Below are 16,280 nucleotides of genomic sequence, written 5' to 3'. Positions count from 1 at the left end.
AAAGACTAAAACCAAACTTTGTTAGCTTTGTTTTAAATTTTGGCATGTGTTGTACAAATTAAGCTTAATGGGGCTATGCTTTGACCGATTAAACTAATTTTTGGCATATAATTGTGTTGTCTACAAAAGATTTTATTTTATATATATATATATATATATATCCAAAGATATTTGCAAATCCAGCATGAATACCCCACCATTACATACACACCACAAACTGGCAGCAATCAGTAAGTAGTACAAGACAGTGCGTGGTCTTTTAATTATTATTGCTATTATTTATTATTATATATAACAATAACAACATATTTAATATAATCTCATCATAAAATCTGTGAAAAGTAGAATGTATGCATGACATATGTTTATTTTTGTATAGAATAAAGATATAATTTCTAATAGACTCTCGATTTTTAAAAGTGTAATCAACACAAAAATTATTATAAGTAAATAAAAGATGGAGAAATCAGATATTTAGAATTTAGATAAACTTATTATTCTCACCTGGCTCTTCTAAAAAAGTTGTTTGTGAACACAGAGGACTATATATCGTTGTCATGGTGACTCATTAGCTTAGTAAAGATAAAAATTAATCAAAGTTACTTTTGGTGCCTTATCGTTTGGTAAAGTTATTTAGATGAAGATGTGTTTGGTCCACAATGCTATCGCAAAAATTGTTTGTTGTATTACTTTTTTCACAACGTATAAGACAGGATAAGGAAGATATTTTAGTGCGTCTTCCCTTTTACTGTTTATTTTTCTTTAAGACTTATTTAGACATGTCATATGAAATTATTTTGATAAAAAATTAAAGTTTTGTAATTTGGATAGCGCTTTTTTCTTTGGGAAACTTACATAAATATACTATGTTAAAAAAATATTTATCATCTATAGGGAGGTATTATTCAATTTAATACTTAGAGTTACATAATACAGTTTTAATACATAACAATTTATTATTCACATATAATACAAGTTTTATTGATGAATAATACATTTATTAACACATTTTAATATACTTATAATACAATGTGCCAATTTCTTACCAAACAAGCATAATATATTTTAAAAAATAGTTATAATACATATATATTACATACATAATTCACTTTTAATACATATTGCAATTTTAACATGGTATTGCTATAAATGATAATAAATAAAAAGTATCGCTAAAATCAGTAATTATTTATTAAAAGGTACCAATCCAAGTAATTTAAGATTAAAGGGTATTTTGATATATTATAATTGATTAGGTTTGATTTCACTTTTTTGATTTGGATCGCCTTTTACTTATGGGCCATGTCTACGACCCAATTAATAGAGAAAGCCTAAGTTGCTCTTAGCCCACTTATATATTGCTTACTGGGCCGAAGTTTTTCAAGATTGTAGGCCCGGCCCACTGTTAAAGCGTGTTCATTGGATTACCTCCTATTTAATGCTTATTTATGGGCTCTCTGTTATTGAGCCCAAATTTTGACTCTTCAGCTTTCTAAACACTAGCTGTTACCGCCATCACCATTCATTCAACTGAAAATTTTCCTAAAACCTTGGATTGCCCGAATCCCTAATTCCCAATGGCCTTCGATTCCGATGAGGATTTATCCGGCAACGATTCTGATGACGGCTTCCAAGAAGACATGGAAGCCCTCAAGAAAGCTTGTCTTTTCGCCGGCACGGACGCCGACGACCTCCAACCTTCATCTTCCACCGGCGATGTTGCCGGTGGCCACGTCGCCGATGATGATGATATAACGCCCTCTGGTTCAGACGCCAACGACGATAACGATGACATTGCGTTCGTACATGGGTTACAAGAGCGATTTGCCCTATCAACGGAGCTTCGCGAGCCTATAAGTTTGAAACCATTGTGCTCTATTTTTCCACCTGGCTCAGAGGGTGATGAAGAGAATGATTTAGAAACCTTACGTGCTATTGAGCGCCGTTTTGCGGCCTACGATGATGGTAGACTATTTCCGTTGTTGATTTAGATTTTGAATTTTAACTATACTCATTGCTAGTCTTTAATTTGAATCGTAAATAGGGATAAATCGTTCATTCTATTTAACATTACAGGAGATAAATACTTGTTTGTTTGTTGGCGATCAAGAATGTTTTACCATTTTTTTATGCATGTCTTATTTGTGACTAAATTTTATATTATAATTTATACAGATTCTGGGAATAGAAGAAAGGAGAGTCCTTTAGATAAATTTGAGCAGGTTGGTGTCACTAACATATCCTCGGAAAAGGAAACTTCCAATAATTTCTTTGTAGAGAGAACTAATGCTGAGGAAGGGTTTCCCGCTTGTGTAGATAGAACCAATCAGATTTCTGAAGGATGCAGTAATGACGTTGCTAGTTCTCAGAATCTCACTGAGGGGCATGATTCTGGTGCTGAAACCATAGCAGCATCAGTTAATTCTTCTTGCTTACCAAAATCAGCACATGCATTTCTTGATGCCATAAGGAAGAATAGGTCTTGTCAGAAAGTTATGCGGGATAAGATGATGCAAACTGAAGCAAGATTGGAAGAGTTGAAAAAATTGACGGAGCGGGTCAAGATCCTTAAGAGCTTTCAGCTCACATGCAAAAAGAGAATGGGTCGGGCCTTGTCACAGAAAAGAGATGCTCGTGTCCAGTTAATTTCTTTGCCAAAGCAAAGGTTCAGTGCAAAGGTCAGCAGTGCTAACTGCCAATTACTGCAAGCTTTATATTTATTACTTTGTTGAATTCCATCTTATATTGCTGCATGCATGAAATAATTTAGGGTAAGAACACACGACCACTTAAGATTTAGGGTTCATTTAGCTGTCTTATGTCTCATTTCATTTTTTCCTAACCTTGCTCATTCTTTACGCCAGACCACCAGATAATAAAAACAAAACCATATGCGGTTCTGAGTTTGTTGTCAAAAGATTACTTTTGCGTGGGACAACTTGAATATACAAGAACAGAAGTATTAGTATTTTGTTTTCTCGAAACATGTAAGTTTTTGTATAGTGTATGTTTAGTGTACAACTATCAGAATTTTCATTTTAAGAAAAGTTTTTTCTTGAGGTGTGCCAAATATGTCATCAATGGACATGTGTGGCTTTCCTGTTTCCTGCATTTATCTATGCCAATAAATTGCTTGTTGAACACTGACCGCCTTGCGTTCCTTTGTTTTCTCATTCTAGTTGATTGATCATATATTGCGCAACCTTTTCTTTTATATCTGTATGATATATATTTTTTTTTAAAAACTTGGTATATCAGTATCGTATCATGTGTAACTGGGTGAGAAGGTTAATATGTGCAAATATATGGGTTGCATCTTCTGAAAGCTTGATTTTTTCTGTTAAGCAACTACTACAACACCTCAGTCCCAAATGAGCTTGGTAATAGATTCTTCTCTTGTGATAACATATTTGGAAATTACAAACAACATTGTGAGACTTGTTAAAAATACTGCTTTCCTGGGGATGCTCGTATTATATGACAAGCAAGTTGTACTTATCATGAAAAAAGGCATACATTTGTTGATGCAAGTTGTACTTATCAGGAATAGAAGGCATACATTTGTTGATGCAAGTTTTGGGTCATCAAAAAAGTTTGTTGATGCAAGTTGTACTAATGGAAAAAAAAAGGTTACTGTTGTATATAACCTTCTGATCCTAAATTGTTTTTACAACTCCAGGGAAAGAAGTTATCTGCAACACATTGTGGACCGCCTGAGAATTCTCATGTTGCTAGCTATAGGGAGGCATTGACACATTTTGCTGTCTCATTGAGTCGCAAGGAGTGGTCCAAGGAAGAGAGTGAAAATCTTGCGAAAGGAGTGAAACAGCAATTTCAAGAGATGTTACTTCAACGCTCGGTCAATCTTCTAAGGTACATTTCTCCCTGCAGTTGCAATGTTAATGAGGCAACTCTTCTCTCTGATCAGATTCCTTCTCATACAGCACTTGTATGCACATATACATGTTCTCTCACAATAATGAAATGAGCAACAACACTAGCATTCTAATACTGGTCAACTTTCATATAAACCTTGTGCCTCTCAATGATTTCCTGATTTCTCCTCCATGTTCTTGGATGACGCTAATATGTATCAGCAAATATCTTATCCATCAAACTGATAAGATTAAGGTTGATTGACTTATCATGGTATTCAAAATAGACGACTTTCCCTTTTTTGCCTGGATTAGAATCTGTAGACTGTAGTTCAATCCATTCATGATTATTGTTTAACATTTATACAAGTATCATATAATTGCTGTTAATATCAATAAAATACTTCCCTACCAGTTCTTTTCTCAAAAATACTTATTTACCAGTTTTAAAAGGAACATTTATAAGGATTGTATGTGTAATTATAATCCATTCTTTCACCTAAGAGTTCCAATTTCAACTTCCTTTTTTACTTATAATTTTGTGATGATAAAATAGAAGAGACCACGCTTGATGAATTAGGTTGTTAAAATGATATAACAGAGACTCCTTATATAAGATTTTGATTTTCATGAACTTTCTAAGTTTCTTAGTTCACGGGTTTTCTGATTTTGCTGACATAATAGTAGAAATATTTTACAACTTTTTTATATGATTTCTCTCGACTTTAATATGTATAAGAAAGAAAAAGTCATCGCGATAGTGAACATTGCCTGAGTAGTTCGCTTTAATAGTGAATAATCACTGGAAAGAAATACGGTTATGGAGCTCTCTTTTCTACAAAGCTGTTAATAACATAACTGAAATATATAACTTGATTTTATATAAACTCTCCAACATGGGAATTTCCCAATTTAGTAGACCTATTTATCTCATAGAAAATAATAAGAACGGTGGAAAAATCTTGTTGCAGCAGACAACGAATGGATTCTATTCTCGGCCATTAGAAAAAGGTACAGTGATGCAAATCTTTATAAATATCAGTGCTGCTTTTATTTGAATTTCCGGTTAAAGAGTAACCAGGAAAGTTGGCAGATCGGTGATGGGAAAAGTATAATTGTTGGTCACTTGATTTAATTAAATAGCAATAGAGTTAAATTGTACTGTTCACTAAAAAATATCTTTTTAAATATGTGCCAATTCATACCCCTCCATGCTATAAGTTTTATGTAATGACTTTGATCTCTAGATATCCCCACCTGTGTCAAGTGATCTTTATCTTGATGGTCCTTATTGGAGGTAATCATAAAGAGGCAGGATGCTATGCTTATATGACTTCTAAGTTTGAAGTGGATACCTTATTGTTAGTGCACCAATTCAATCATTTGTGGTTCTTTTCTAGCTATAGATATATTTTTTTGATTTATGCGCAAGAACAAATAATGTTGGTTTTTAATTTTACACTTTTAGGTCAAAATATTGGGATCAAGTGTTTGGCGACATGAGATTATCATAATCTTTATATTATTAAATTTACAGGTGCAATTCAAAAACAAAAGTTACATGTGCAATTGATGTTCTAATAAAGTAGTGTATTGATGGTGTAATGGAAGTCTCTATATTGCTGGATTAGAAATTGTGTCAAAAAACTGAAGCTAATACTACCAAAATGTGTTTTTCTTTTGTACTATTCTGGAGAATTGTCTGAGGTTTTCTTCAATGCCTCCATTATAGCTTAATGTTGTCAAGTGTTTGACTTCCACTCCCTTCTCCCCAGCCTGTAAAGTATTTTTCTGCAACTTTGAGCCCTCGTTTCCATCTCTCTTTGTGTCTGTGTGCGTTCTCTTATTGTGATACCAGCTGAGGATTCCTGTACGAATATCAAATATGCTATGGTGATTGGAAATTCTCATTTTTAGTGAATTAAAAATGGTATGCAGTTTGGTTTGAAGAATATTCATTGACGGAGGCCCTAATTTCTTCTCAGTTATCTCTTCCACTTTCTCCCCACCCTTTTGTTCTATGTCTTTTTTTGTGTTTCTCTCAGTTTATTGGCTTCGGTTTTATTTTCTTGCTTTTCTTTATTTGGATATGAAGTTGAAGTCTGGATATTGGAACATGAAGGCATTTGGTTATGACTGGTTTTATCAACTCGTGCTGTTCAAAATATTGAAGTACTATTATCAATACACTTGTAAGCAGAAGTCTCGGTAGATATGAGCACTACTCTAACAAGTGGAATTTTTTTAAAAGAACTTGAGATCATGATGGTCAAATGGTTTCTGTGATGAGACAAAACATGATAAGCTTAACTGAGTGATTTAATTTAACTTGTGTCTGGAAAATACTCTATGTTGCCACCACATTAGCTCTTTTGGGATGAGTTGGTCTTATCAAACTCTTTTGCAGTGATGAGGATGGATGTTCTAGAGAATCTGGTGATCTTGATGATGTCATTGCCTCAATCAGAGACCTCGCAATTACCCCCGAGACCATGAGGTTATTTCTACCCAAGGTCAATTGGGATCAAGTAGCTTCCATGTATCTTCCTGGTCGTTCTGGTGCTGAATGTCAATCAAGGTAGAATTAAAATGCCTTTCCCCGTACGAAATAATGATATTACATTCCATAGTATAAATGACATTTAATACTTGAATTAGGTAATTGTTGTTGGGTATTTGTTCGTTTCTATGCATGCATGTACATGAACAATTATATCGAAATTTTGATTTTTGCTGTGTCTATTGATTATAATATGAATACCGGGAATCATGTCCTTTTGATCCATAATAAGTTCTGGAGAACATTTGCTGAATCATGACTCCAAATTGTCAGAATTGCATGCTTAATGGCTTATCATCCAAGTTAAGGATTAGAAGAGCCTTAAAAGTGACAGGATCAACGTTTGTATTGGATTCCAAGTTAAGATAATGCTTGGTTTGCTAATTTATGAGAATATAAACTTTTTGTTAAACATTTAAGGGACATGCCCCAAGTTTTTTTCTTTTTTTGATCAAGTAGAAGTATTTTCGTTAATAACATGACCAAAAACATGATTGTATTACAAGTGGTATACCAAAAAGTAGAGTAACTACAAAAAAATACGATTATCCACAAATGCCATCCAATCTTCTATACAACGAGGGACTACATGGGTGCACTGAAAGAAGGTAAGGGATGGGAGGCTACTCAACTGTGTAAAACACATATCTACCCCTTCAAAATCTCTCCTATTTCTCACTCCAAACAGTGCGAGTGGAGCGACATTTCACGCCCCACGTCTTCTCCTTCCTCTCCCGCTCTTCCAGAAAGACATAAAATCTTTTACGATTCTTCACATATCCACGGCAAGCTGAACCACCTAAGCAAATCCCACCATAGCCTCATGGCTAAATCACTGGATATAGTCTGCCTTAGCAGCCTAGTATAAGACAAGAACTGGTGAAGCCACTCTCTTCTTGAACTTCCCCACCAAGCATGTCGTGAGGAACTCAATTCTTTCCAAGATACGCCCTGGTGAAAATCTGAACTTTGGTTCCTTCACTCCCTTCAGTCTTCTGCCTCCTCCGTCTAACGCCTGTGCCGTAGAGGAAATTATTTCCTTTGAGTCCCTCTCTCTCTAAAAGCCATCTTATTATCTAAACTACCACAAGTTTTATGAAGATATACGTTAACATGAATGGACATACTCTTTTATTTAACATTATTATTGCACTCCTGATGATCTTGAAGTTCAATATTACAGTCACCTTTTGGAAGTCTAATGATTGCATATAATGGATATGCATTGATATCATATTGATCAATGAATCTCATGAGCATTTAAATGAATATGAAAAACCACATATACTTAAATATAACATTAGTACTGCACTTCTACAAATTCCATATTACGGTCAGATCTTAAGTACCTTAAATGACCCTGTGTGATCTCCTCATTCAAGAAACAAAGTTTTAGCTACTGCAAGTCTAAGATTGATGTGTGCATTAATGGAGATACCAAATTTCCTTCTTAGTGGTGCTTCTATTATCATTAGTTTAGTGTTGAGGGGATTTGAATTCAATTTTCCTTTTTTCATCAATTGAGAGATATGGTCTTTTTTTTTTGTTAAGGTAATTGAGAGTAATGGTCTTGTTCTCTCCTAAATCCCTTCAGGTGGTTGAACTGGGAAGACCCCTTAATTAAACATGAAGGATGGGATTTATTAGAAGAAAAGAACCTATTGCAAGCTGTCCAGCAGAAAAAAATGAGTAACTGGGTTGATATTTCTACATCGTTAGGAGTATGTAGGACTCCATTTCAGTGCTTATCACATTATCAGAGGAGTTTGAATGCTTCAATCATTAGGCGGGAATGGACAGATGAGGAGGATATTAGACTCTCTGCTGCTGTGGAGACTTTTGGTGAGAGCAATTGGCAGTTTGTTGCTTCTGTCATTGAAGGTCGGACAGGTACTCAGTGCTCCAATAGGTCAGTCATCTCCTCATCGTGATTTAATATTTTTTTCAAGGTACTATAATGCTACTCAGTTCTCATAATGTATTAAAGGATCACATATATTACTTCTGTTGTCGAAGTGGTAATTTTTCATAACACTGTATTCAGTACTACTTTTGTTTAAACTTCAAAGTTGATGTTTGCGATTGGCCATCTTTTATGTAGGTCCAGTATCTAGATTCTAGAGTAGGATCTATAGATTTACTGCTTCTCTTTGGCCTTTAAAAATGAGCCTTGGCAAATTAAACGTTGCCTTCTGCTATTTCATCAATTACAGACAACATTTCCTTCTGAGACTATGTAACTAAATTTGGCTTCTGCTATTTCATAAATGATTTTCAACAATTTCTTTGGAGATTATGTAGCTACTTTTGTAAGGTTTTGTTGGATGGTCTAAAGTTTGGTATATTTGTACTGATGTTGTACTATATCTCATCCAAAGGATTGGGGAGGAGGAGAATTAGAAGGGAATACATAGTTAAATTTGAGGCTTCTGAATCCCAAATGTTATTCGTGTTTGGGTTTGCTTTTCACATGTTTTTCTACTCAGTGCTTTTCTAAGCAATTTGCAGTTTGGTGTTCTCCATGATGTTACTCTCAATCAAGCTAGTGACTTTTTTCTGAAACCCCCAGGTGGATTAAATCTATTCATCCAGCAATGAAAAGGTGCGGGAAATGGAGTGCTGATGAAGATAAGCGATTGAAAGTTGCTGTGATGCTTTTTTATCCTAAAACTTGGAGGAATGTAGTTCAATCTGTGCCTTGGCGAACTCCAATTTGGAAGAAGGTTGCTCAATATGTACCTGGGCGGACTCATGTACAATGTAGAGAAAGGTATTTATTATCTGTCTGACTTTGACGAGTAAGGTGGAGATAGCTGTTATCATTCTTATTGGGTTTTTTTTGTTGCTGTTGATTCAGATGGGTCAATAGCTTAGATCCTTCTTTGAAGTTGGATGAGTGGACAGAAGAGGAGGATTTGAAGTTAAAATCAGCCATTGATGAACATGGATATTCCTGGTCCAAGGTTGCTGCATGCATTCCTCCACGTACTGACAATCAGTGTCGCAGGTATGGATGTTTTGTTATTATGGTTTAACTTGGGTGGGTGAGGGTGGGGTGGGGTGGGTTCCTTGTAGCATTTTTATTTGGGCGAGCCAGCTCCTGTCTTATTTGTGTATTTTCCCTGTAGGGTGGGAGGTCAATATTATTTCTCATTAATTGTTCTCCATATTAGAATATATGCTAGGTGTTATCCAGATTTGTTTCTTATTCAATTCTTCTGAAGTACAGGAGATGGATTGTGCTATTTCCAGATGAAGTTTCTATGCTGAAAGAAGCTAAAAAGATACGACGAGAAGCTTTTATTTCCAACTTTGTTGACAGGGAGGATGAAAGACCTGCCCTTAGACCCAATGTCATAGTTCCGACACAGAAACTTAGTTCTAGAGCTGGATGTGAAACTACTTCTGCGAATAAAAAGAGGAAACTACGGTATGCATTCAATAACTGTGCTCCAGATATTTTTGCTACATGTGTTGTGCTTATTTAATTCACTGTTACTCCCTATTCAAAGAGGAGAAATTTGAAACTATCTTCCCTTTGGATGAATTTTCTTCTGGTAGTGGCTGGCTGATGCGTTATTGTCATTTACGCTGTATAGCTCCTTACTCCTGCTTCAATCAATGAAGCAACTGCATCTCAATCTCAAATTAGTTTGTGCGTGCTATAGCTTATTTCTCCCCCGCTGCCCAAAAGAAATGTTTTTTTCGTGGGGCTGGCGGCAGCGGAGGGAGATGATAGGTAATGATTCTTTAAAATTTTAAATGGCCACTTAGGACTGATTATCCCATCTGATTATAGATGTTATTGCAACTTATTTGGTCTACCATTTGACCTTGGATCTGCTAAAATGCTACTTAGAGCAATCTTTGTGAATTGTGATCACTGATCAAATTATATATTACTCCCTCTGTTCCACAATAGGTGATTTTTGAGATTTTGGCACACCCGTCAAGTAAACCACCTAATAAATATTAATTATGAGGTTATTTGACTAAATTACCCTAATCAATTCATGGGAAAGTATAAAGAAGTATTGAGAGGACTTTTAGAAATTTGTTCATATAATTTATCAGTTAACAAATTTGGAAGAAAAATAATAATACGTCCTTTTTTTTTATTTTAAAAAATCATTTATTGTGGATCAGTGGAGTAATTGTCAAATGAAGTGTAAGAGAATAAACTTGTCCGAGGAGAGGGTCCTACTTAAAAGTAAAAGAAGGGAAGTTTCCCATCCTAGTTTCACTTCCTTGAACTGGCTGCTACCTCGCGCAATCAAAGCCAAACTTTGATGTACCCATTTGCACAATAACATTCCTCATATTTTATTGCTCTGGGCTTCTTTCTCCCAGTTTAGTCCTTGAAAATGCTCTGAACTTCTCTCAATTGAGCCCATTGAGCCACAAGCTTTGCTCCATACCCACTCCTTCGCATGTTGAGCCTACTCTCCTCTCAGCTCCAGGCCCACTTTTCAGCCTGTTGAGCCTACTCTCCTCTCAGCCCCAGGCCCACTTTTCAGCCTGTTGAGCCTAATCTCTCTCCCTACATTAGGTTCACACTTCCGATCTTCTCAACAAGAAAAACTATCCAGTTCATGTGTAAACCCAAGATGCAAGTTACGTGTGCTGTGGAAGGTTTAGAGAATACACTTGTTCCTCATCAGTTATGTAAGGTTTTCATGGGGGCCAATATAGTCCTGGGCAGCTCCACTCATAGTCTTAAGGTCTTAGGTGGATGCTAAGATTCTTTCACAAACTGCTATTTGCTTAGGAAAGAGTTTTGTCTGGTCATGACTACACAAGTTTTTGTGGAAGGGGTGCGTTTTTAGCAGCTAGGTTACTTTTCTGATTGTTTTAGTTTTTGTTTGTAGGCCCAGAGCAACAAGGGATGATATGGCTCCTAGGTGTGATGCAATGTGTGAAATGGAGAAGCGACGTGCAGAGGGGAGTGAAGGAGAGTCTTCTGATCTTATAAACAGCAGTTTGCTACCTTCGAGTGACCAGGGTTGTAATGATGCAATAAAGAATAAAAGACCGTCTAAACTGCGTCCTAGAAAGACAAAAAAATCTACACCAAATGATAAGGTTCCAGAGGCTTCTGCTTCCAGTGAGTCTACTATTGCAGATGGCAATATCTGCAAGAGGAGGAGGAGTATCAGTTCACTGGTGAAGAAAAAGAGTAGAACTGTCCCCTCTGCTTCCAGTACAGTTGAATCTACTACTGCAGATGGCAATATCTGCAAGAGGAGGAGGAGAGCCAGTTCGTTAGTGAAGCAAAAGAGTAGAGCGAGTTCATCATCTTTGCCAAATCTGTCTTCGTCAATGGCAGTTGTTGAAGAGGCTGAGTCACTTGTTCAAGACAGCAGGAAGGTCAAGAATGTTATGGATAAATGCCATTCTGCAAGTGAATATGATGTTCCCTGTATTAGCCCTCAAGGTCCTCCATTGGCACATCCACACTTGGATAAAGGGACAGCTGATCTCAATGTTGGTGAGAATGAAAATGCCTCTACAACAGGGTTCCAGGATGACTCTTTACTTTTTCTAAGGAATGCTGTTGTGTGCACTGATGAAAATGCTAGTCAGTTAGAAGCATCTGCAACACCTGGCACTCGGGAAGGTGAGAATTATGGAGCTTCCGTCTGTCATAAGCTTAATGAATGCAGTCAATTGGAGAATAATGTCAAGTCTTCCTTAGATAATCTACCGCAAACAGCAGATGACTGCATGACCCTTGCTTCTTTTGTCCGTAAATCGCGAGCAAAGGTAAGTTCATCGTCTTCTACTAAGGTTGCCAGGTTGCATCCGGGCAAAGCTCAAAGTAAAGCTATGGCTGGAGATCACTCTAGCAGATCTTGTATATCTGGTGGTCATGATGGGATGGAGAAGATAAGTAAACAAGAATGCACCAGTTCCAATCAGATATCAGGGACTGAAGTAGAGGATGACATGCCCCTCTCTTCTTTCATGGGCAGAGTGAGGAAAAGGGAGTGTACTGAAGTAGGGGATGACATGCCTCTCTCTCTCTTTATGGGCAGATTGAAAAGAGAGCAACGCTAATTTTTTTTTTTTATAGATTTCCAAGGCTGCTTATTTTTCTCTGAAGCTATGGTAAGGGCCCAAACTGATTTATCCTATCTTCATCTTGGATGCAATACATCTACATTGCACAAAAATTTTCAGGTTGCTGGGGGGAAACTAATGAGGTTCACTTGTATAGGCGATCGCGATTGGGAAAGTTTTCTCTATTTCCTGCTGGATGCATGAGTTATAAATTGCTCTAATGTATTTTTGTTCTTCAAATTGAAAAGCCATTCTTTCTAATACTAATGGGAGAGCTCTGGAGACGTGGTTTGTGGGGGTACTGAATAGGCACTTTTTTCCTGTGTCGGTATTACTGTAAAATTTTGTACCTCTTCGCACTGCGATGAATGTTTTTGTAATCTATAGCATACTATTACCATATGGTTACAATTTTGGTTTGACATACATGTGTATTTTGCTATGATCTTAATGCGTATCCTTTGGTTGGTTACATTGTTTAAGTACTAGTTTTAAGGGATAATTATAGTTCTATAACTTTTGGTGATCAAGTTTAGAAAACTAGCCAGTAAATATAAAGATTTTTGTGTGTATATTTAAGTATAAATATACACATACATAGAATATGCATAATTCGTGTACGTGTTTTGTATATTTTATCTGGTGTTGGTAATTATGTTTGGTTGGAGGGACATTAACGAAAGAATCCCTAATCTTAGTGTATTCAGATGTTTCTTAATATTGTTTAATTATGTATAAAGTTTCAACTTTTTTTGTCTGATGGATTTTTAATCAAGTGAATGGGACTTTGGCAGGAATTACAAGGGGAGAAATTGATCACTCATCAATATTAATTAGATCTTTAAGATTTTTTCCATGGATGCGGATTGTACACTTTACATAATACTACTAAAACTATTCAATTAATGTATTGTTTTTTTTTCGTTCTTACTTACATACTTATTTAAACTAGTTGAGGCAGCTTGTCTGGGTCTTGCATTGCATGCCTTAAATTCAAATAATTTGAGGCTGGTTATGTTGGTTATTCGAGTTGAAGTGCAAATGTCAAGTGAGGAGGTGCGAGAAGTTGGATATAGTGAGTACGAGGAGAGGTTGTGAATTTATGATAGGCCGAATAAATATTGAAGAGAGGTTGTTAGACATGACATGATACACTTTCATCTTTACCGAGGATATGACTTTAGATAAGAGGGTATGACAATCAGAAATTAGGGTATATAGTATAGTGTTGCTTGCCGTAGTATTAGCCCTATTCTTGCAGTGTGTTGCTTTTGATTTCTATCATCCTATGTTGTTTGTTGTAGCTTGCTTATCACACTATTTATGATGTTGTTACTGTTTCCACTAATTACTTGATAGTTTTTTTACTGCCGTTTTCCCTTTCATACTTACATTTGCACTTGTTCCAAAAAATCATCCGGTAAAAACTATCGACATCCACGAGGTAGAGGTACATTCTGTCCTTCTCAACTCCACTTGTAAAATTTACTAGATATATTATTATTGTTGTGGTATAATTATTCTGGTCCTACTATTCCATTTTTTTGTTAGAAATAACTTATCTTATACTAATTACTAATTACTAATTTCAACATAATTTATGTTAAAATTATTAATCAAACAATGAAATAATATTACATTTTTATTATCAAGCTATCTATGCTTGTCCAACCTACCAAACGCCACCCCCTCGATAAAGTGGTGAAGCTAATTGCCCAACATCCTTGAAATGGATATTTCCCAAGCAGGCCCAGTAACATGACCCAATTTGCCTAATGGATCTGTAACCCCACAACATTTCTCGCAAAAACCCTAAAATTGATACACACTATAAATTCTCACCTGTGAGTTATTAGGGTTTTTCTTCACTGCTATATCGTCGTCTCATTTGCCTCCAGAGGAAAACCGGAGCGGCGACCACCTTGCTTGACAAAATGGCGCAAGAATCACTTGTCCTTCGCGGCACCATGAAAGCCCACACCGATTGGGTCACTGCCATCGCCACCCCAATTGATAACTCCGACATGATCGTTACTTCCTCCAGGGACAAGTCCATCATTGTCTGGTCTCTCACCAAGGACGGTGCACAGTACGGTGTCCCCCGCCGCCGTCTCACCGGACACGGACACTTTGTTCAGGATGTTGTTCTCTCCTCCGACGGTATGTTTGCTCTCTCTGGTTCTTGGGATGGAGAGCTTCGCCTTTGGGATCTTCAAGCCGGCACTACTGCTCGCCGTTTTGTTGGTCACACTAAGGATGTTCTCTCCGTTGCTTTTTCCGTTGATAACCGTCAGATTGTGTCCGCTTCACGGGACAAGTCTATCAAGCTTTGGAACACTCTCGGTGAGTGTAAGTACACCATTCAGGACGGAGACTCACATTCCGATTGGGTTTCGTGTGTGCGTTTCAGCCCAAATACTCTTCAGCCAACTATTGTTTCTGGTTCCTGGGATCGTACTGTGAAAATCTGGAACCTTACGAACTGTAAGCTGCGTTCGACTCTTGCTGGACACTCTGGCTATGTGAACACGGTGGCAGTGTCACCTGATGGTTCCTTGTGCGCTAGTGGAGGCAAGGATGGAGTTATTTTGCTCTGGGATTTGGCTGAGGGCAAGAAACTCTACTCGCTTGATGCCAGTTCCATCATCCATACTCTCTGCTTTAGTCCTAACAGGTACTGGCTCTGCGCCGCCACTGAGTCTAGCATTAAGATTTGGGACTTGGAGAGCAAGACCATCGTGGTGGACCTTAGAGTTGATCTCAAGCATGAGAGTGAGATGGCTGCTAATGAGAGTGGAACTGCACCAAAAAACAAGGTATTTTTATTATGCTTTTACTTGATCATGGTTGCATAGTATTCTTCTATTGTGTAAACATAATTATTTTATGAGTGCTTGTGTAGTGGAAATTTATCACTGTCTGTAGGGTAGGATGATTGACATATTCAATGAATTCACTTTGCCTCCAATTAGTGTAGTTAGTGTAGGTATGTAGCTAACAGCTAAAATTTTATAATTGCATTGCAATAGGATGATAAATTTTGATTTTGGTTAATGCCTCTTTTAGCGAAATATGAAATTCATCAGCTGCTTATTGTTAATTGATTCGTAATGGTTCGCTAGCAGTTTTCTTGTTGCCATGTTGCTTTACTTGATTAGGAAATGTGCAACCTTGGACCATTCCCTGAAACTATGTCCTTGATGCTTAATGATTTGGGTAGCTTTTTAGGTTATGAACTATTGATTGTCCCATCAATTTTTCATTTGCGGGGTAATACACATGTAATTTGGTTTCTTTTGGGTTTTGTAAAGCTTCTTACTCCAATGCTCTTATTGTTGGTTGCTTTAGTATATTTAGAAATTACATGTTCTGCAATTCAGTAGATTACAAACAATGTATAAGTGTAGTTGTGCTATTTTTGTTTTGATTTCTTGATATCCGCAGTTGTTAGTCTTGTTATCAATTAACATTGTTAACATTGCTGAATCCTTGTGGCAGGTCATTTACTGTACCAGTTTGAGTTGGAGTGCTGATGGAAGTACACTTTTCAGCGGATATACAGATGGTTTGATTAGGGTCTGGGGTATTGGGCGTTACTAGGAATGAATTGCATCTAGGCAAGCCTTTGGGCAATAGTCCATTAAAGACGTTTAGATTTCTCTTAAAAATGTTTGACGACAAGTATCTGGATTCTCCTTGTTTCTCATGAGTTTGAGAGTTTTGATGTTCCATTTTTGGAATTCTGTTTAGAATTTTGTTACAAGCTTATGTTGCTACACTTCAAT

General features: G+C 36.7%; 2 protein-coding genes across 2 annotated transcripts; both read left to right on the top strand.

The window, feature by feature from the left end:
* Positions 1-1,483: 1,483 nt before the first annotated feature.
* Positions 1,484-12,967, top strand: LOC102578376 (uncharacterized). The gene is made up of 9 exons (XM_006341496.2): positions 1,484-1,965; positions 2,176-2,678; positions 3,680-3,873; positions 6,283-6,453; positions 8,030-8,344; positions 9,005-9,205; positions 9,293-9,442; positions 9,665-9,865; positions 11,304-12,967. Exons 1-9 carry the CDS (start codon positions 1,578-1,580, stop codon positions 12,490-12,492), a joined length of 3,312 nt encoding a protein of 1,103 aa, XP_006341558.1. The 5' UTR covers positions 1,484-1,577; the 3' UTR covers positions 12,493-12,967.
* Positions 12,968-14,353: 1,386 nt separating this feature from the next.
* LOC102606370 (guanine nucleotide-binding protein subunit beta-like protein) lies at positions 14,354-16,136 on the top strand. Its single transcript, NM_001318703.1, is given in 2 exon segments — positions 14,354-15,311; positions 15,994-16,136. Coding segments are annotated over 2 exon segments (984 nt in total). The 5' UTR covers positions 14,354-14,429; the 3' UTR covers positions 16,096-16,136.
* The last annotated feature ends 144 nt before the right edge of the window (positions 16,137-16,280 follow it).

The sequence above is a fragment of the Solanum tuberosum genome, unplaced genomic scaffold, assembly GCF_000226075.1.
Source record: "Solanum tuberosum cultivar DM 1-3 516 R44 unplaced genomic scaffold, SolTub_3.0 scf00026, whole genome shotgun sequence".
Lineage (NCBI taxonomy): Eukaryota > Viridiplantae > Streptophyta > Magnoliopsida > Solanales > Solanaceae > Solanum > Solanum tuberosum.
This window is presented reverse-complemented; position numbering and strand designations above follow the sequence as displayed.